Consider the following 21,470-nt stretch of genomic DNA (forward strand, 5'->3'; position numbering starts at 1 on the left):
TAAGACCATCTGGTCAGACCATATTCATAGGCTGCCGTATTATGCTCGTCTGATGCTAACAGCCAGCCCCGAACCCCTTCCCCTTCCCCTCCCCTCCCTGCAGTCTCTTACAGTTCTTCTGAATTCCAAAATCAAAACCAACCTATGTGGAACATCCCATGCTTTCTGCTCAACAGTTAGCTCGCATTCTCTCCCCCAACACTGCTCAGTGTGCTGAGCTAGGCTGGAACTGGGAAGAGATTTATTCTTCTTTTACGGTCTAATTGGGTTTTGCCTCAGGATAATTTGCTCCAGGATATCATGCAACCCCTTTTCCCAGTTCTCCACCAGATTCCTCTCAGAAGGAAGCATTCAGGTGGCTTCACAGATTCTGTTTTGTTCTTGTTTGTGGTTTATGATTTTCTTGCTCCCACTGTGGCAGGGGTACGTACAGAAACAATGTTAATAATCTACCTCAGTGCCATAGCCTTGGACAAAGTTTACCAAAATATCCTCAGCTCTTTTCTGGGAGAAACATTCATTGAGTCCACCAGGACAGCTCTTTCCATACTGCTTCTGTGAGTTGCCTCCACAACACAGCGAGTCAGGAAGTCTGGAATGAGTATTACATGTGTTACTCATCCCAGCATTTATATTTCTGCAGAATCTGTGGCCTTCCGGATCAGACCCTGGTTATGGGCTCCTGCCTCTGGAAAGGTGGACTCTTTCCTCAAATGCACAGAAGCTCCCAGAATGGTTTCATGGCACCCAGCTACTTTGTATGCAGTTGGGTGCTGAATTTTGAGTTTAGGGTTATGTTCATTTATAGGACTTGTCAAGGTGTGGTTACACATTTATCATGTTCATGTGTGGATACTTACTCCAGAGTATGAATCCTTCCAAGTGTGCCTATTATGGCATGCTGACAGGTGAGCAGAGGTTCTGGATTTGAACCTAGAGCCTTCCTGGATTTGGGTGATTGAGTGCCAGAAGCCAAGGAACTGCTCTTCCACACAACAGAGCCGTGAGCTGACGCCCAGGACTCTCAAAGGCCAGCTGTGTGGTCAGACAGACCTCCCAGGGCTTCAGAAATGCAAACCTTTATTTTTCATAAACCGTGACATGGTACAAGGAGGACACTGCCCGTGTCTGGGTGGAAGTGGAGTTAGAACACCTATGGTAGCAGCACTGGATTTGCTGTAGCCCAAGCTGCTCCATGGTTTTGTCTCCTGGCTGCTCCTACCTGCAGCTTTCTTGTCTGGGAGAGACCTCCCTTGTGCCTCTTGCACTGGCATGACTATGGGTAGCCTAAAATCAGGAGCTGCTCTCCCCTGGCTCAGATGCATCTCTGTGCTGCAAGGAAGCAGTGCCACCTTGGGGCACTTTCCAGAGCTGGGAGGTCTGCCAAAACACGGGACAGCGTTCACACTTTCATTCCCGCAGTACTACCAGATTAATGCTACGGCGGCGAACTCCCTGAAACCTGAACTACCCGCTGTGCTTCCTCGCTTGTCGTGCTGCTTTAGGGTCTCTTCACATCAAAATGCCTCTCCCAGGAAGCAGCCTGATGGCCATTTGATATCAACTGGCGAGGACCTGGGACAACTTGGTTTCCCTGGGAGCATAAACCTGCCTTGTGCTGAAGTGCACAGCTGTCCACAGCTGTGGCTGCTCCCTCAGGTGGGTTAGCTCTGAGAATAGGGCCACTGTGGCTGTTCAAGTTATTTAATAATATGCAGTCCAACCACTCCTGATACATTTGCTTGACTGCCACTTGGATAGGCAGCAGCTATTGTCAGGAATAAAATCCCCCCCACCAGCAGGAAAGGCCAGGAAATTTTGTTTGAAGTTTAGAAGGCAAGTGGTTGTGAGCACTTGCTTACACTCTGTCTAGAGCTGGCATTAAGGTCAAGGCTTTCCTTTTAGTTTTTAAAATGTAATTTTTAAAAAGTATTAGAAAAAAAATTAAAATACCTGATTCCAGCTAATTTATGTGGGGCCAGTACTAGTACTTGGTAGCAAACCAGCACCACATCTGAAGAACACAGCCAAACTAACCACAATCACACATCTCTGTTACAAACCCCTTCTGGTACCTCTTCTGTACTGTGCTGATACGGACTGTTACACAAAGAGCACACTGTGTGGTTTATAATTTGGATGCCATCAATAAGCATGCAGGAGGCTGAAGCAAGCAGAATGAATTTCTTCCCCAGAGCCAGATATTTCAGGCAGTGCTACATAATCCTCCCCAATCTCGCCTCTGATGCTCCAGAGGAATCCAGTCATGAAGTCTACTTCTTACTCTACTTTTTTCCTTTTTTTTTTTTTTTTTCCCTTTTGAAAGTAGCATCAAGGCAGTCAGGAAAATACTTTTTCCCTGTTAGGGTCTCTTCTTCAACAGCATACATTAGACACTTCAAGCCTGCAGTCTTAGATGACCAAGGGCTGAACAAAATTTGTGCTGACAGAACGTCTTCATTCACCTTATCCAAGCTGTATCAAGACTCATGAGTATGGTTTTAAATACTGTGGTACTTACAGAAGAAATAATTTCCCAAACTTAAGTAAGAGCATTGCCTTTGACCGGTTTGAGCGAAGAGCAGGTGCCACCACTACTTCCAGTAGCAGCACCGGGCACAAACTGCTTGGACAATTTCTCATGCTGCACTTCCCAGGTGGGACCAGAGTGAAGATAATGACTTCTGGTCAGATGCATTGGCTTGGCAGCTGTGTGGGCACATGCATTCAATCAGAAAAATGTATTGTATTCCTTTTTATTGTAATAGAAAAAAAAAACCCCACAAGTAAATCAAAACATCACTTTCTGCCTAAAGACATTATTAACATTTTTAAAATGGCAGGGGAGAACCTCAGCAATACAATACAGACTAGTAAGTGTGGGCAGAAGGGTTCTGTTCCCTTTCAGGAGTCCAGTTTTCCTGCCCCTTTGTCCATCAGCTGGCTGAAGTTCATCATCTATATACATTTACATACACTTCTCAGTCTAGTTTGTTTTCAGCTGGGTGGCACATTGAGGGCACAGTCCTACAATTTACACATAACCATCTTTGGAGAAAACAGGTTTCCTAAGAGTCCTATAGACTACAGGGGGTTCTTACTTACCCAGTAAGACCAAGCAAAGAGGATTCCCTCTTACAGTTCTTTTGCCTTGAAACACAAAGAGTAGGTCCCAAGCTCAGGAGCTTTTCGATCATTGCAAACAATACATGGCTGAGTAAAAAAATTTTACCCCGTGACCTTAAAGTAAAAAAATTATCTCTGCAAAGAGGCTGCTCAGGAGGGGAAAAGGCAGATTGCAAAATGCACAGGGTGAACATCTTCCTTTTCTTTCCTGCCCCGAAAGGATGCAAAAAGTACTGAAGTAGGTGGCCAAGCAGGAACTAGGCTCAGGACATCCAAAGTGGTGGACATACAAGGCATATCCTCATTGTGTAAGTGTGTGGGGCAGAAACCATGGCACCAAGTGCTTCCATCACAGGCAGCTGTCTGAAATGATAGTTTGCTGAAAGGCAAGCAAGCACAGCTGTGCTCCTTGAAGGTACCAAAGGAGCATACCAGGATCTTGGGCTGCACTGTGTCATCTTGAGTGTACCTGCTCAACTGAGGAAGCTCCAAGATCTCTTACATGATCTACAGCATTTTGTGGCACAGCCATGTGTGTATTAAGATAGAAGACTGGTTACTCTTCACAAACATGTATGGGAAAAGACTGAAGATAACGCATATACTAGACAGGAAAACTAAGCTATGGCTTAGCAAAACCAAACACCAATCCTTCTTCCAGGAGCATCAAAAGGTATTCATAACTGACTTTCATAGAACATTTTCTGCAAACAGGACATTTGGAGGGGGATATATTGAAAGCTTTTGTATAAAGCCATCTGTAGCAATTGCTACAGTTATCTCCGAGCCCAGTCTATCAAATGAAATGCTTAAGGAGAAATTGATGGCACAAGCCAAGAATGACAAGGATAAGAAGCATCTGGGCTGCAGGGGCTACTACGGTGCACTGAGAGCAGGTAAACATGAAACAGCAGAATGGCCTGACAATACCCTATTCCCATCTGTGCACTGGCTCCACAAGGTGCAGGACAACAAAGCATTTGACAGTGACAAAATTGCAGCTTTCCTCTATTCCAACCCCTCAAAAATACAAACCGTTATAGTCCACAAAGAGTAACTGTGAGAAATTTATCAATCTGAATTATTCTGGGAGAAAGAACCCAGCAGAGGAAAGACACCTCCTTTAGGTATGTAAGAAGTTTCCAGTGCAGGAAGTTCAAGATGCAGGACTGAACGTGCAGCAATACTTTTCACAACAAAGCTGGACAAATGGCTGTACATTTGCATAGATGCTTTTTTGGCAGCATCTGGGATGTGCAATCCCAATTTACAGAGCATCAGCAGTGTTCTAGGGTTTGTCTGATGTCTTTCTTATATTCCTTTCTAAATTTAACTGCTACAAAATTCAAATTTGGTTGTGAAAGTAGTGTATATACATGCATGAAAAGAAAACGTGCCTATTTTTTCACTGCCCTTGTTCTTCTCCACTGCAAGTAATTGCAAAGCTCTAAAAATCTTAAACTAGAAGATGCAGTATTGGTATAATCAAAGGTTAATCTAAGGACAGAACTGCTTCTGCATGTACCCCAAGAAACTCAGTTGTTCCAGAGAAATGCTTAATTTTACTCTTCCTCATTTTCTTTACACTTGGGGAGACCTAGCACTTACTTCTCTTAAAGAGAGCCCTGATGTGCTTGACTGCTTGGGAAAGGGCAGCACTATTAATGAAAGCTGGATTTCCTACAGTGTCTACAACTGGATACTGAAGGCAGAATTAGTCCAACTGGTATTATCATGCAGTTGCCATGCTACTCCTGCCTTACTGTACCATAACTCTGGCTTTGCAAGGAAAAAAAAACCAAAACAAAACAAGCCAAGAAAACATAGTTCTTAGCATTAACAAGATTCTGTCTATATGCTGATAAGCTCACGTGTGAGAAAATGAAACATTTCACTTCATTCTACTTTCACCTGAAGTTTGTCTCTACCACTTCTGCTCATGAGATTCTGTTCTTTCCCATTACTCTCAGATCTGACATTACAAGGCTCTTGGTAACCTTCAGCTCTAGGTTCCCTCCCACCACAGCAAGTCCCACTGAATTTCAGCTTCTGAGTGTGATACTGACACATGGTTCAGCTTCATCACCTCCCCCATACACCTGTGCCACTGCAAATATTCTGATCAGATGAGTTCAGCTCTTCCCCTGAGCAAATGTCAGTGAAATATGCAGACTAACCCTGGGACACCTTCACTTCCTAGGCTACCAATACTTGCTCTGCTTTTCTTGATAGACTTCAGTAAATACCCCCATAATAACAGAGGCACTGACAAGACAAAGAGATGCAAGTCTGCAAGGGATGGCCAGGACATCCCCTTATTTACTTCAAGTTGTGTAATGGGCTGTTGAATGCTCGTGGAATGAATTTCCACTTAAAAGCACTTACCAGTTAGTGTTAACTCCACTAACAGGAGTTATGTAGAAAGTGTCAGCCTACTCGGACAAGACAGCCTTTATAAATTAGTATAATATTATTAGAAATTATGACAGTATTTTTGGTAGCATTGTCTCACATGCACCCTGATAAATTCTCTCCCCAGGAAATTTTAAAACTTGTCTTGTAACTTCTTTAGAGTTAATTCTCATGAGAAATTATAAAATAGAAATCTGGTAGATTTGTGTTTAAAAAGGAAGAGGCCTGCTGAAGCTGGGCACACTGGGTCACTCCTGTTAGCTCTGTCCATTATGTCTGCTGAAGGTATTTCCTCCGGGTGGCTGGATCTGGATGGAGTCCAGGAGGGGCCTTAAAGCTTGTCCAAAAGGTCTGAGAAGGTAAAGAAATAAACATCTCAAATAGTTTACTTGGTCAACAACTCCCATTTACCACTGAAGTGCACTCACTTCCTAGAGTGCAATCAAACCAACATTGTAGAAGCAAATCTGAAGAAAAGACTTCCACGGCAAACTAAAGCAAACTAATTTAACCTATTAGTTTACTCTTCAATAACTAAGAGACTTAAACATGATTTTATATAAGGTAGTTCTGAGTCCTGACATGCCTAGAATGCTAATGTAATACTGTCTGAAACCAGCTCTCAGTAATTCATTCTACTTAAGTGTGCAAACAAAATCCCTGTTATGAAACTGCAGTGTTCTACTAAGTACATCAATATAGAGGCCTGCCAAAAGAACAGCCTCTAGCTTACTTTAAAGACAATGGTTCAACACTCCCAGAATAATTTCTGTTGCAATCTATAGCATCTGGTTGGTCTTTCAGTAAGACTCGCTCTGTTACAGACTTTATCTGATTTTGAGAGATCTGAAGTGCTAAGAGTCCAGGGTAGAAGACACACATCTCACAAACAATATGCTACGCCACCGTTATGAGAAGTAAGACCTAAATGATCAAACTCACATCATCCTACTGGGATCCTCACTAGCTGAGTTTAAAAAAAAAAAAAAAAATCATCTGAATTACCAGGCAGAAATTCTTCATTTCCTTTTTTTCGTAGTCTCTTTTTCCACCCAATCCTAGCTTTAAAACTGCAGCATTAATTTTAAAATTGTATCTCCCCTGCCTTTTCACAAGCAACCTGACACCTCTGCTGCAATTATGGTGCTTAGAAAAATGACTTTTAACAGATACTGGTTGTCTAACAGGGAAAAGAAAACCCTTGCACTGTTTTCTGAAACCTTCCAATCTTGTCTGGTCACCTATAAGAGACCATCACAAAATAGCTAGTTTAAGTTAAAGGCAGAAGAACAACCTTCTCCTGCCTTCTTTGGAACACCAGTGCCAGTTAGCACTTGTCATACAGTGTTGCAAGTGCTGATGTAAAGAAAATTGCATCCTCTCCTTAATCTTATGCTGTTTCTCAGACAGATCTATCAGAAACTGGTACTGCTGGCTCTGTCAAATGTTTAAGCATTAGCAGGAAGCAGCTACAGAGGGGAGGGGCATCCATACTCACGTGGCAAGAACTTCAGATGGAAGGTCAGTGATGTAGGAAGGGATTTTCTTTCCTGTCAGAAACTGTGCCACTTCATTACTGAATGTGTTGCAGTTGTGTTCAAAGAGGTTATAAGACTCTCCTCTGTGTCACAGAAAAGAAGTTGAAACAAAGAAAAACACAGATCCAGCAATAAATCTTACAAGCAGAAAAACTTATACCCTTAATGAAGAACATCTCCTTACATCAGCACTTCCTCTCCCCACCCCAAAGAATTCTAAGGCAAATAGGTAAAATACATATAACAAATCACCCTTGAATTCAATTAAATCAGAGTGGAAAATAACACCTCTCCGCATCCCTGACTTTAATACAACCATTTTTGGAAGAATAGGTGAGGTCAGGTTTCTTCAATTAAAACCACCGTAGCAGTAACAAGAAATCACAAGAATTATTGACTCTGAAAGACAGCCAGAACACTAAATATTGTGGTTTCCTATTCTTGTGAGAAGACTCTTTAACAGACAACACTTTGCTTCTACTCATGTGAAAACTGGCAGCTTTACTACAGTGACTATCTGTGACTCACAGAGCAATCTGCCATTTACTGAGAGACTTCATTTTCCCTGGTGATTCTCTCAAAAGCATTTCAGGCATTATGTGATTTTACAAAAAATAGTGTGAAACACTTCCCAGAAGAATGCTTTCCTAGTGTTGAAGGTAGTTCCTTGTGTTCATTGGCACAGTCCAGTCCATACTTGAAGAGTACCAAATGAGAAAGTAAGCAGACAGAAGCTCTGTGAGCTGGACTGGTTCCCTAATACCTTCCTCCATTTTGCACCTTTTTGGTATACAGGTTTTCCAGCACAAGCTGTTACTTACCGGAACACAGATTCCCCCAAAGAGGAAAGGTATTCCAGAAAAATTTCTTCAGTGACTTCAGTGTTCCCCAGATCAACAACTGTGTCTGGAGGGCCAAGAAGTGTCCCTCCCTGTAAAAATGAACAGCCAGAAGATATTGTCAAATGATCAGGCTGAATTCTTTTGGAGGACTCTAATGAATAAAGCTATTATGGTTTGTCCAGGCACAAAAGAAGGAACTTTTGGTATGTTTGTCAAGGAAAAAGCCCTGCTGGCCTCCCTTGTTCTGCACTCCAGAGAATGAGAAGGAACATGCAACTTCCATTTCAGCTGGTAAATTTGGGTCTTTGGGCTGAAAGCTCTAAGGTGTGGTAAAATTCTGCTTTAGAAGCATGTCCCATCAATTTTATTTCTCTGAGAAGAGAAAGGTCTGAGAAAACATCATGATTTGGGGCTTTTTTTTGCTCTTAAAAAGTCTGCATGTAATACTTAATGATACAGAATTGGACAAGGTGCCACTCTGGCAAACCAGCTGCAAAAGGTGTTTTGGATAGATGGACTCTACCAGAAGCAGCAGCCCCCAATCTGAATTGAGCTGTGCTTAAACCCACTGTCCACGCTCCCTTTACCCTCAGTATCCAGGTTGCATGGGAAACCATGACAAGCAGCTGACTTCAGCATCTGCCTGAATTTAGAAGTCTTTTGCTGCTTTTCTAAAAGACAGTTACACAAGGAATTCTGATCCGTAACGCTATAAAAAGTATCAGAAAATTAGGTTTAACTTACAGGTGCACAGCTGGAGATTCCTCCACTGCCATAGAAGAATTCATCTTTATGGACTATTATGGAGGTGTGCCTGCCACAGAGAACAACAACAAAAAAGTTGAAATAAAGGAAAAAAGTAAATAGCCTAGCACATAAATCACGGATAAATTTATGATCTCAAGGACATAATGAAAGGAATAACTGAAAGAAAAGGTCAATCTGTTTCTTTGAGTGGGAACAGGATCTGCTGGGACATGAGTGGATATGGAAGCAATGATTATCAAGCCTACTGTAATTCTGCAAGTAGTTAGGAAAGAACAGGTTTAGCTAAGAGCCCAGGCATAAGCCTCTCTCAGCTAATGGGCTGAGGGTGAGGACAGCCCTCAGAGACAGAACTAACCCTGCTACCATACTGACAGAGACCTCTCACTGGTTGAGAAGCTGGTCAGACAATCACTGGAGATGGATCAGTAGAGAGGAAAATGGATGGACAAGGGTTTAGGGGTTTTCTTGCCTCAAAAACAAACAAACAAACAAACACAACAACAACAACAAAACCCCCACAACCCCCCCAAAAAACCAAAAACCAAAGAAGCCCTCTTCATGTGGTATCAAAATTTTTGGTATGAATTACAGGAAATTAGGGTGGTTTTTTTGTAACTGAATGTAGATACTGCTCTTATATGACGGAAGACTTGAACCTGTAATACCTTCTTCCCCACATACTCTTTTACTCTCATGTTCAGTCATGCCTGGAATTGTAAGACAAAGTGCTTGGGACAAGGATACCATCTTACCCTTGAAAAAGTACACAGGTGCACAAAAACAGAACAACTACTAACAACATCCTTTTCCATGGGGTCCACTGAGCTTTGAACAGACTGGTTTAACTAGCACCTGACTAGTCAGTCATCTTACTGCCAATCTGTATTCAGGAACAAAAAGTGTCTTGGTCTCTCTTCCACAACAAAACACTCTTAAGATCTGAAGCATATATAACTGCATACTGAAAATACTTCCTACCAGTGTTTTATACACATTATGCAATTTAAATCTAGTCACTTACCAGATGCCATCCAGCTGTTTCCCTGTATGCAGAGAAAATAAAAGTTATTAGCAATGTATTTTCCAGGTTTCAGCCTACTTACTGTCAGACACTTAAGAACCATGCTTATGATTTCACCATGACAGCAACACCAAAGATTTAATCCAGAGTTGCCTCTAAAAATCCAGAATGTCTTTCAAATTAACTACTCAATCCACACTACTGTTATACTTCTTCCTTCCTGGCAAACAGAGGTTGCAATGCCATCCTATCCTGCCAGTGCTTACCTTCCTTAGGTGTTTTCCTATAGACCAAAATAAACCCTTTTTCCTAAAATTAGATTCTTCAATCAGGAGCAGAAGAGTTGAATTCGACAGATTTCATAACTGCAGGCAGGTGATCAGCAGAGTGTATTCAGTTGTCTCTTACAGTAACTGATGAGAGATCTGACAAATGTACGACCAATGGTGGCAGTCTCTATAATACATTCCACAATTTCCTCCTTTCCCTCCCTCCTCCTGCCCTTAAAAATTACTTTAAGTGGGAACTGAGGTAGAAAAGTACAGCACTGAAATTTATCCAAGTTATAAAGCTCTGTGTTTTGCAGAACACAGCAGCAAAAACTTGCTTCAGGCACCACTACATTGATAATATAATTGTGTCGCAGAGAAAAGGTCCCTTTTAAAGTATGTTTCCAGTTCCCTAGAAGCAGGAGACCTAAACCTCTCTATTGTTCACGGTAGGATCTCAATATCCTCTTTCTAAAAGGTCACTAGCTTTTACTGCTCTAGGCTCAGTTATTTTATCTACCATAACCTAAATGCTTGGTCCTTGATACCCTCCTTTTGGGAGCTTGTAGGGAGCCAATGCATTCTGTGGGAGACGTACTATAACTTTATTTCCTGAACAAGGTGCATAACCCTCAAAAATCAGATTCAGAACAGAAAAAAAGCATGCATACCAACCTTTGGTATTCGCTTGAACCCAAGCACTAGACTGAGTACTCCTCTACCACAAGAAAAAGCAATCCCTAACACATTTTTTTTCCACTCAAGTCTGAAGCAAAATAGGTACCTGCTTCAGATGAGGGTCATGGAAGACCAGAGGCGGGGAAAAGGCTGTTGTGAGACATCAGCTGAAGTGAGCACATGTAGTTTTCAACCAGGTGGACTGATCTGTCACTTCCATGGATCACAGCCAGGCAGCAAACACATTCCCGGTCAAGCCATTGCACAGAAACGTAGGCTTGGAGTAGGATGAAGGCCAAAAGATAGTGGCAATAATGACAGAAGCAGAATGGTGTGTTGCAGTATCTTAGAGGCATCTGCTGGCTCTTTAGCACGTCCCACTGTTGTACTTTGTGATCCTTTGGCTCTTGTTCCACATCCTCCCCATGAGAGGTTTCACCCTGCACTCTAGAGCTGCCAGCACCCATTGGCTCTGCAGGCTCAGCACCACAGGTAGCACTGGTCTCTGGCTGGCTTTGCCCAGTTAACGTTCTGTGTATCTGTTACCAAATTATTACACATTTGCTCACAATAAACAACTTTTTCACTGGAAACTTGAACTTTATCCTTCAGATCAGAGAAACAAACCATTTCGAAGGCTGCACGCATTAGAACTGCGCCTGTTCTTTGCATGCTAAATTGAAGGAGAACATCTTAGTACTCACTTTCACACACACCTGCAGCAAACAATAACAAAAGATGATAACAAAAGAGAGTTGCCACTTTGTACCTAAATTCTGTTTGCAGGTGAAAGAGCTACAGTAGATACTGACAATGTCACAGGTTCTGCCAGGACCTGCTTGTGCAATTACAACACCTACCTGAAAAGGTCACTGCAGCAAAGGCTACGCAATGGACTACTCTAGCAAGGCTGCAGCCTGCAGCTCAAGGGAGGCAACTCTGTCTTCCAGTTTGACACTTTTGAGACCACATCTGGAGTGCTGTGTCCACTTTTGGATCCCCACAGTACAAAAGACGCTGACATACCAGGCTGGAGCACTTACTGTACTGAAGAAGAGCTGAGAAAATTGGTGCATTCATCCTCAAGAAGAGAAAGCCAAGAGTCTGTATTCCTGTCTACAAGCACCCAACAGGTATGGATGAAAGGGGATGTAATGGTTTTAGTTACAAACTGGGTGGAAACACCACTTAACGTAGTGGTTTCACGTTCACCAAATTCTGTTTGCCAGATTTAGTGTAGTGGTCTTAGTGTTTACTTCCTTTTTTGTGGGAGAGGATCAGGAGGAGCAAAGCACGCTCAAGCTTAAAAAATAAACAAATAGTTTTATTAACACACACTAAAAGAATGGAAAAGAAAAGTTTGGAAAAACAAAACAAAACAAACCGAAAATGAAACTTCAAAACACTCTTCCCTTACAAACTGTTAACTTTCTTACAAACAACGTAAGAGAGACACAAGTTGTGATTTTCAGTCAGTTTCACCATTTAAACACAATCTTTTATCACTTTGGGAGAGGAGTCTCTCTAGAGCCTTATGGAGACATTCGCCACAAGACAAAAAATCTGCAACTGCTCGGAGTTTTTGCAGATTGTGCAGTCCCACCCATTAGCAGCCTTTCCCCTGGCTACTCATGGGCCTCTCAGTGTATTTGGGGTACTGTTTCAGAGTGCTTCTTCTAGTAGAAAACAAGGATTTTTTTTCTTCTATCTCTAAACTGTCTTTATCTCAAAAGAAATAGAGACCTCCTTTTACCCCAGGAGCTAAGGGCTTCAAATCACTTTCTCTCTAAAATCATCTTTGTCTCAAAGGCTGAGACCTCCTTTTACCCCAGGAGTGAGGAGCTTTAAGATTCTCACTTAAATCTCAATCATATCAATCCCCAACTTTGACTAGAACTAGCATTCCCCCAAACAACTTTAAGATGTTACAAGAAACAGTCCATTTCTCCATAGTTTATACTAGAGAAGTGCAGTTAATGTCCACAATCTCAATCCCTCTTTCCAATAATCTTTATCAGTTCTTTCACTCTTGCTCTACTGACTTCATGCCCTGTCTCTTCTACGTCCACTCTGTCTCTTCTCTCTTTTAGGGAAGGGTTAGGCCTTGGAAGCTTCGTGTTGCCAGGGAAGAGTTAAATCTGCCCAAGCCTGCAGCGGCCATGTGATCTTTGCTGGCAGCAGTCTCTCCCCTGCTGCTGCTTCGTCTCAGATCGATGCATCCCAGATCGACTGCGCTTCTCTCCTCTACTCTTTTCTTCTCCGCCTAGGAATCACCGGAGGGTCGGGGGGAGCTCTGCCCACCCCTCGGTGACAATCAGAGCGGCCCATAGCTGCTATCAGGGGTCCGGCCGAGATCCCTCCCTGCTCCGGGGCAGTTTTAAAAAGTAGATAATGTTAAGCTGCAGCCTCTCCTCCCCCGCTGGGAGCCGATGAAGCCTGGCTAGGCATCGGGGCCAGCTCCCCCCGCAAAAGAGGATGGGGGAGCAGCAGGCCTGACTGGACATTACCTGTTCAGCTGGCCAGGAGGAAAAGGACTGACTTGAACTAAATCAGGATTTATATACGGGTACTTCCCAAAGTCACATTCAACATTCTCAGCGGTCAAAGCAGATGCCAAAATCCGAAACTAGCCTTCTGATGGGTCCCTGTCCTTTCTAAAACAATTCCAAGGTGCTGACAGGGTAACACTCTACATTCCTCCCTAACTAAAAACTAAACTGTGCCAACCCATGACAGGGGATCCTTGCTCTACTCAAATATGCACAGTGAAAGGCAACAGGTGCTAGCTGGAAAATGGGAAATTCACAATTCAGTAAGAAACAGGGAAAATATTTATCATGTAGGCGGTCAAACACTGGGCCAGGAGTCCAGAAGGCATATGGGATTTCCATCCTTTAAGATACTTAGAACTCTTCTGTCCAGGGCCCTGAAGAATACCTTAAGCAGGACTTATATTAAGTCCTGAGGTGCCTAGTCACCAAATTGTCTGATTGTATGTACAAAACCCAAGCAGAATTCAGGAACTGGACTTTGCTTTGGACTGCAGTCCATCTTTGCTGCTACACATGAAGTCTAACAGTCCAAAGGCGGCAACTGCCAGGGCAGTAACAGAACAACTTCTGGCAAGTGAAGCTGCTTATCTTCACAAGGCAGGTCTGTCTGTGGCTGCTCAGCTCAGTCAGTTTGTGCCAACACTGATTTGAAAATATTAATGAAGCTGCAGACCTACCGTTTTTCCTTGGCTCCTAGAAGTCATTAACCAAGCTGGCATTGTGGAAAACACACACCAGATCTGCAGCACTGCTGACAATAAGACATCTACAGTAGCTCTCCAGCCTGCTGCAGAAAAAATATAATCCCATTCTTCCACTGGTGGACTGTGTATGGTCAGAGGCAGTGCAAGCGTCTTCAATGACAACACTGCTGGGGGAATCTCATGCCTAAGAAACCTGCCATTATTGGCCACATTTGCATCACCCAGAGATATCCAAGACTGAGAACTTTTGGTAAACTGCTGCAGTACCCCAGGCTTCACAGCTTGCTGTTGTCATTTCAACTCAAACTGAGCCACAGAGGAATAAATCAATGGCTACCAGCTTCTGAGGAGCTCAGGCAGCTCACTCTCCTGCTGCTCAGCAAGAATCTCAGCGTTATTTGTCTGTCATGTAAGGGGTTATGTACAGACCTTCACAGACACAATCATCTCCCTCCTGAAGTTTTGTCTCTGATGGGGATCCTCCCCTCTGACTCATCTTGCCCTTTCTCCCGCACTGACACTGCACAGAACAGGTGACAGCTCACCACTGCTACCATCCCTGACAAGCTCAGGTAGAGTAGTCAGGGCAGCCTGCACTAAGGACTTAAGTTTTGCTTTCTGTTGTGTATTATTTGGGATTGTGTGTATTGTGTGTCTATTGTGTATTATTGTATTTCATTTTTGTATTGGGTTTTGTAATGGTTTCTTCTGTACCCCCTGTTCCCCTGGAAAATGAATCATCTCGAGGTTTGTCCCTGCTCCTTTTCCCCAGCCATTCTCCCACACTGGGAGGTAATCCAGCTCTGTTCCATCTTATCCCTGATTAGGCAGTGGCTTAGTCTTTAGCCCCTTCCCCCTGGATAAAAGGCAGGATAAACACATGGAAAAGCCTCCTGGCTCCGGGACAGGGACCTGGTTCCTGACCCAGGTGGGGACAGGACCACAGGGGATAGACTGAATAAAGCCGTAATTTCCCCTGAATCAAGGGCAGACCCTTTCCTTTTGCCATCAGCAGGTTCCTGCCCTCTCTAAAGGAAAAGGTTCACAGCCACTCTGGGATCTTTGGGGCCCTGAGGAAAAATCCTTCCAGCTGTGGTTTGTCTCTCAAGCTAGCTGAGGCAAAAACGGAGCCGGGGCTCCGAGAGAGAGAGAGAGAGACCATAGCTTTCTGCTCAACACTGCCCACTACACACAAGATATTTTGCCCAGAGCCTCTGAAGGCTTGATATACACAACAGGCCCAACAGCATGACCAAGCAAGGCTTTGGTATTGCTGTGAGCGCTAAGACACAAGCTGTATCCCGGCCTTGCAGCAACACTTTCCAATAAAGCTGCTTCTGGCAGCACTGTCCAGCTCAAGCTTGCCATGAACCTCCCCAAATAATCCTACAGTGCAATAGAGCTCACATCCCATAGTCAATTGAGTGGACTGTAAGAAGGGATTGCAAACACTGTCCAGGATACTGGCAGATATCATGTTTCCCATTCTTCTACTCCTTGTCACAAACTCCAAACTCCTGTGGTCACTGCAATGTGGGTAGAACTGTGTGTTGCTACTGCCACCAAAACCAAGCCATTCACTCATAACCTGAGGTTGTCTATAGAGAAGTCTGATTCTCCAGTAATTTCCACTGGAGTTGCAGAAGTCGTTTCAGCATTAAACTGCAGGTATTACCCTTCGCTCAATACCTACAGTAAAGCTAATTGAAAGGATGCAGATGCTCATAATGCAAAACAGGAATGTCCTGATGGGATGATGCTCTTTTGGGCACTTACACTATCTGAAGGGAGGATATCAAGAGGATGGATCCAGGCTCTTCTCAATGGTCACCAGCAACAGGACAAGAGGCAATGGGCAGAAACTGAGGCACAGGAAGAGACATCTGAACATGAGCAGAACTTATTTACAGTCAGGTGATAACACACTGGAATAATTGTCCAGAGAGGTTGCAGAGTTTCTCTCACTGAAGATATTCAGAACCATCTGGACACAATCCTGTGCAATGTGCCTGGGATGACCCTTTTTGCACAGGAAGATTGGACCAGATAACCCACTGTGGTCCCTTCAAACCTTACCTCTTCTGTGATTCTGTTATCCAGGTAAAAAAGGAAAACAGCAAGATGCTAACTGGTTTAAATATTTCAAGGGTTGGGGGCTGTTGAACAGGAAAGGTTGGTCCAAATTTATACGTACACATTTAATCGCACAATATTTACTACATATGGCCACGCTGTCAGGTAATCAACTCTTCCAGAGAAACTGCCTATGTGTCAGCTCAGCCTGAAGTAAATGTGAAGTAAATCAGCTTAGTCTGATCTCTATTCATTCCAAGCTAATGCAAGTTAAGATACCTTCTTATTGTCACAGACCATGACCATGGACATGAAAAGCTACTGTGTTGTTTGTGATAGTTTAGGGGGATAGCCTGTCAGTCTTTGAAAACATGATCACTGTGACTTTTGGGTAGTTTTTCACTTGTTTTTGTTTGGGGATGTTTTTGGTGTTGTTGGTTTTTTGGGGTTTGGGCGGGGGGGGGTGTGGGGGGTTGTGGTTTGGTTTTTACATTTTTTTCCCCTTGCTGATATACTTCTGTGGCTCTTTCCCTGAAAAAACTCACTAGAACCCAGGGGGAGATGCCAGTTCAGCATAAATATGTGTGATTAAGCATTTAAAGATTCAATGTGTTTCAATAAGGCAGAGTATCATCTAGCAAATAAACTAGTTTTTATATTTGCTGGTGGTTTTTTGTGGGTTTTTTTTGTTGGTTTTTGTTTGTTTGTTTTTAAATAACATTCATGGCTCAAATATTTTAATGGTGTTTACCCAAGCTAGAAATCTATGAGAAAAATGGAACATAATTCCAGGGCCCTCAGCTTAGTCACAGGAACATGGAGAATGAAGTAGTTAGATTAGTTTCTTGTAAAATCAATTCAGGAGACTGTAATTGTTTGGATACAGGGGTATTTTTAAAGAAGAAGCAAACCCATATAACGTTAGAATACAATCAAATAGGATTACTTCCATGCTTAGATTTGTCTGGAAGGCCAAGCATGAGGGACGCTAGATGCCCACCCATCTTTTTTTCATCACAGTAATTTATTAATCTTGAGGTCCAAACAAGGTTGATTATTCCTGTGCATTTTAAATATCAAATGAAAATGGCATTTGTATATTAATTCAAATTATTATTGAATAATACAGAAGGGCAGAAGAGTTCTGAGGCACGAGGGAAGGAACTGTCTGTGCAAATGGGCACTTAGTTTACCCCGTTCAGAGTTTAGGCCATTCAACCCTCAGTGCAAGATCTACGCCTGCTTTTGAGCTGTAAAGAAATAACAGGAAGCTCAGTATCTTTAACAATATATCTGTCCCCTGCAATGGATATTCAAGCCTCTGAAGACCATAAAGACTGAAAAAAAGAAAAAAGTAGTGAACTGGTCTCCTGTGGAATCGGAATACAATTTGGTCAACCAACATGGGTGCTTCCAGCAGTGCACTGCTTTGCATATTGTTGTAATTTCCCTAGGACAATCCATTAAGACCCCTGCCTTTTTAGAATTAAAAATTACTCTAATTAGTCAAGCACTTTCTTCTATGCGCTACCCAGGGTGCTCAACCAAAGCAAAAAAGGCACCAAAAACCTAATGGAGAGGGAGGAGCCTGCTTCAATTCCCTTCTTAAGGCGCCCAGAGGGATCCAGAATTAGGCTATATTGGGGGAGGGCAATGCACGTCATTTTCATGAAATCCCCAGCACATGTCGGGAGCAAAGCTGATAGAAAATCACGCTGAAGCAATTAAAAACTGTTCAGAACAGATGGAGTAGAAGCAGAGAAGTATGCTGGCCTGGGAAAATGGAACCAAGCAGAAGGCACCTCCTTTCAGCAGTTACTTTTCACTCCAATTCCCTCTGGGCTGTTAAGTCCCTACAGCTGAATGCACCACTTAAAAATTTCAACCAAAACATATTCCTAGTCCACTCAACATTAATTTATACTACACTGAGCCAAAGCTGCTATGGTTAACCAAGCTCCCCGCTCATTCTGTGAGTCACAAAAGCAATAACCTCAGTTACAGGACAGGAGAACTTTGAGAGCTGCTAGACATTTTTCTTTAAGCCTATGATGCAATAGGATTTTAATCTTCCTTAAAGACTTCTCTGCCTTTGCACATCTATTTCAAAATCAGCACTGCAAGCTGAACTATTCTCTTCGCTCTCCACAGAATGAGGTGGATTATGTTTTCTGTCTTGGCAACAGAAATCTTACTGCATTCAGGCCAACATTTCTTATTATTCTATCACATAGTTGAACAGACAAATGAAGTCATAGACTGAGAGTGGGAGAGAGAAAGGACTAATAGTAACTATTGAGAAGATGCAATGAAGATCAATATAAAAATTAAATTTGCTACTTCTGAAATCAAAGGCAACTGAACTACAATTTTTGCTCATGTATACTTCAGAAATATTCACTAAATTACAGGAAGCTTACAGAAAAGTAAGAAGAATAAAAGCAGTCTGGGTAGAAAAAGAGTAAACTTGCCGAGAAAAACAAAGACTGCACAAGGGACAGTAACAAGACTAAGTAACTCTAAAGCTTGCTATGAACTACGCTGAACATTTCTCCCTTCCAGATTTATCATTAAACAAGGATAACAAGGACACTGAAAAAGTCAGTATAACATTTAGCAGTGAGAGCTGATCCCTGAAGGTTGTGCTGACAATAGTCCACAATACCTCTGGACCCTATATGAGCACAACAGAAGACACAGTGCAGTGATGCTCTGGCAGCAGTCAGTTTTGTAAGGCAGAATTCATCCCCTTCTGGCAAGGGTACCTGAGCTGCTGTTTTCAAGCCTGACAGAAATTGATTTTAGTACAATCAATGATAGTATTTTTTTCTTTCTAAAACCATGTATTTCAATTTAGGCAATTTTACAGAATTATCACTCAAAGCAAAAGCATTGTTCCAAACTTGGCACTGATGAAAAGAATACTGTAAGTAGACATTAACAAGTGTAAATTCTTTAAGAAATGCCTTCCTCTTTCTATGACTTTTCCCTGATGACCTACAGTTCATGAACATCACTAAGGAAAGAATTGATACTGACCATCTGAAAGTTGATATACAGAGAAACAGCAAGAGGTTTTTTTTGTTGCTCTTCAAGGAAAACAAGGCCTATGCACGAGGTAAGAGGAGTATTCTCTCAGTCACTTGGCTCTTGGGGAGGTGTCCTAAATCACTTGGAACAGCGCTGAGCTGTGAATGCACGGACGGATGGATGGAAGGAAGGACTTGTTTTATGGACAATCATGTCACTGGATCCTCACAATATCTAATGTTCTGCAATCTGCATTGTCACTGTGACCATGCAGGCCTAGCTGGTCACATTCCATGAACACATCTGAACTCAGTTACCAGGCAGTACTAGCGAGTAGCACTTCCCCTACTACCCAGAAGTGTTCAGGGTTTTAAGCTTTCCTTTTCTCTGTTCGGATTCCCAGAAATTTACCACCAAACTATATCACAAGCAGAAAGTTTTCAAGTTGTTGTCTGAATATATCAGAAAGAACCAAAAATAAAGTCATGCACTACGTGTTTTTATATGGAAATTCAGAAAGCTACAAGATCCCAAGACTGACTTTGTAGGTAAGAAGGGGGCTAAAAAGCTTTTTTTTGATCTATGTGAAGACTGGCAGGGAGACGATAGTGGCAACTTATCTCTATTACAGTCTTTGCTTGGGCCAACACTTTGAAATAAGAGTGGTTAAATTCCACTCAACCCGAACACAGATATATCATGCACTCATGTAATTTCAAGATTTATGACTCTTAGTACATGATAAAACATGGCTATTTCACCTAATAGGTGAAAAGCTACTTCCCTAAAGGCAACAACAGAAGCAACTCTGACCACACAAAAAGTTTTGAGGTTATCCAGTGCAGGAAACACACATCTCCCAAAGTGGTTGCTACTGTCTGGTTAACAGAGCGTGACACACACGATCTCTGTACTATTTTGTTCTCAACTTTGCAAACCCATGGTCCACCTGCATGAAACCTCATGCTAAGAATTGTCTGGACTTTCATTTTAAGCTTGCAGGAGATCACACAATCTCCTCATGGGGCAGATGAGCAACATGTTGGTGAATGCCAACAAACCGTAAAACAAGATTACATAGAGCCATGTGTTGAGACACTGAGCCTGTTGAGAAGTCTCATCCTCCACAGGCTGCTGATCTGATACGGGCCAGAATCTACTTGTAATAGGTACAAAACACTCTTGTTGTGCTCCTAATTCATGCTTCCAAAACTTCAAGTAAAACTCGTTTCCTTTCCATCCCAAGTTTCAGGTTTGGTTGGAAGCGCACACAATCTCGACGAGACAGACAGCAGCCTCCTACAAACTCTCTGAAGGAGAGGGCGGACGGCTGCCCATCCCCAGCCCAGCTCGGCCTCGCCACATCATGGAGCCGTTCGAACTCAGTAACCTTGTAAACAGCAGGCGCCTTTCTTCAGCTCAGCCTTCCTGCCGCGGCGCCACAGCAGCCGGGGAGTCGGGAGCGGAGCTGTCCCTCCCTTCAGGGGCCAAGGAACACTTTTAATCTGTCGCTGGTAAATATCACCCGCACAGCGGCAACGGGGGGATGGGGGAGAAGAGGCTGGAGCCAGAGCAGCTGGATCTGCCGCACTGACAAAGGTCGTCCCGAAGACAGCGGAGTCAGGAATCCTGCAGCCAAACCCCGCTGCGTTCCCACGCACCGGCGCCCTCCCCGCACATCCCAAGCCGTGCTGCGCCCGCCGGACACCGCCGCCATCCCCTGCGCCCTCAGGGAGCCTTCCCCGGCGGGCCGCTGCCTCAGGAGAACATCGCCAGCCCCCGGGCAGGAGGCGGAGACTTCGGCCCCGCTTCCCGGAGCGGCAAAGCCAGGCCGCGGCGGTCGGTGGCGGAACGCGACCCCCGGGAGGCGACGGCCTGGGCGGCCCCGGTGCCCACGCCGTGCTCTTACCCAGCATGAGGGGGCTGAGGCGCCGGGCCATGCCCTTGGACAGGTCGTACACGTAGAGTTTCACGGGGTGCAGCGCCAGCGGCTCCTCCATAGGGGCGTGGGCGCGGCCGCCAGGCGGCAGCCGGAGCCCTTGCGGACAAGGCCGAACGGCTCTTCCCTCCGGGAGACGGAGGGGAACGAGAGGAAAGGGCGGCGCCGGTGGCGGTCCCCAGTGCAGCAGCTCCAGCCGTGAGATGACAGATGGGGATGAAGGGGTGAAACTGCCGGGCGCATGCGCGGCCGGCCCGCGCCTTGCCGGACGACCGCGTCGGTGCGCGACAGCTCCAGGGGACGAAGCTACAGCGGGTGGGCGGGGACGGACAAGTCCAGCTGTCATTGGCTGAGGCTCGGAGCCGCGCGCAGAGCGTGAAAAACTCCCGCCCTCCGCTACCCCACTGCAGCCAATCCGCGTGGAGGGGAGGGGCGACTGCCCCTGGAGGGGCGGGGCCCAGCGGGTTCCCGCTCTCGCCATTGGTCAGGGTTGTTACGGGGGCGGGATGATCTGGCGA

General features: G+C 44.1%; 1 protein-coding gene across 1 annotated transcript; it reads right to left on the bottom strand.

Annotated features, from left to right (window-relative positions):
• Window positions 1-138: 138 nt before the first annotated feature.
• DESI1 (desumoylating isopeptidase 1) lies at window positions 139-21,433 on the bottom strand. The gene is made up of 6 exons (XM_040062744.2): window positions 20,923-21,433; window positions 9,708-9,729; window positions 8,663-8,732; window positions 7,898-8,007; window positions 7,037-7,159; window positions 139-5,889 (listed from the first exon to the last, which is right to left on the bottom strand). Exons 1-6 carry the CDS (start codon window positions 21,431-21,433, stop codon window positions 5,796-5,798), a joined length of 930 nt encoding a protein of 309 aa, XP_039918678.1. The 3' UTR covers window positions 139-5,795.
• Window positions 21,434-21,470: the final 37 nt, after the last annotated feature.

The sequence above is a fragment of the Hirundo rustica genome, chromosome 4 (assembly GCF_015227805.2).
Source record: "Hirundo rustica isolate bHirRus1 chromosome 4, bHirRus1.pri.v3, whole genome shotgun sequence".
Lineage (NCBI taxonomy): Eukaryota > Metazoa > Chordata > Aves > Passeriformes > Hirundinidae > Hirundo > Hirundo rustica.

Coding starts and splice junctions, on each gene's coding strand:
- DESI1 (XM_040062744.2), bottom strand. CDS start 21,433: ATGGCGAGAGCGGGAACCCGCTGGGCCCCGCCCCTCCAGGGGCAGTCG. Junction 9,730..20,922: donor CCTCAGCCCCCTCATGCTGG/GTAAGAGCACGG, acceptor CTCTGCATACAG/GGAAACAGCTGGATGGCATC. Junction 5,890..7,036: donor CCATCTGAAGTTCTTGCCAC/GTGAGTATGGAT, acceptor TTACCTTCTCAG/ACCTTTTGGACAAGCTTTAA.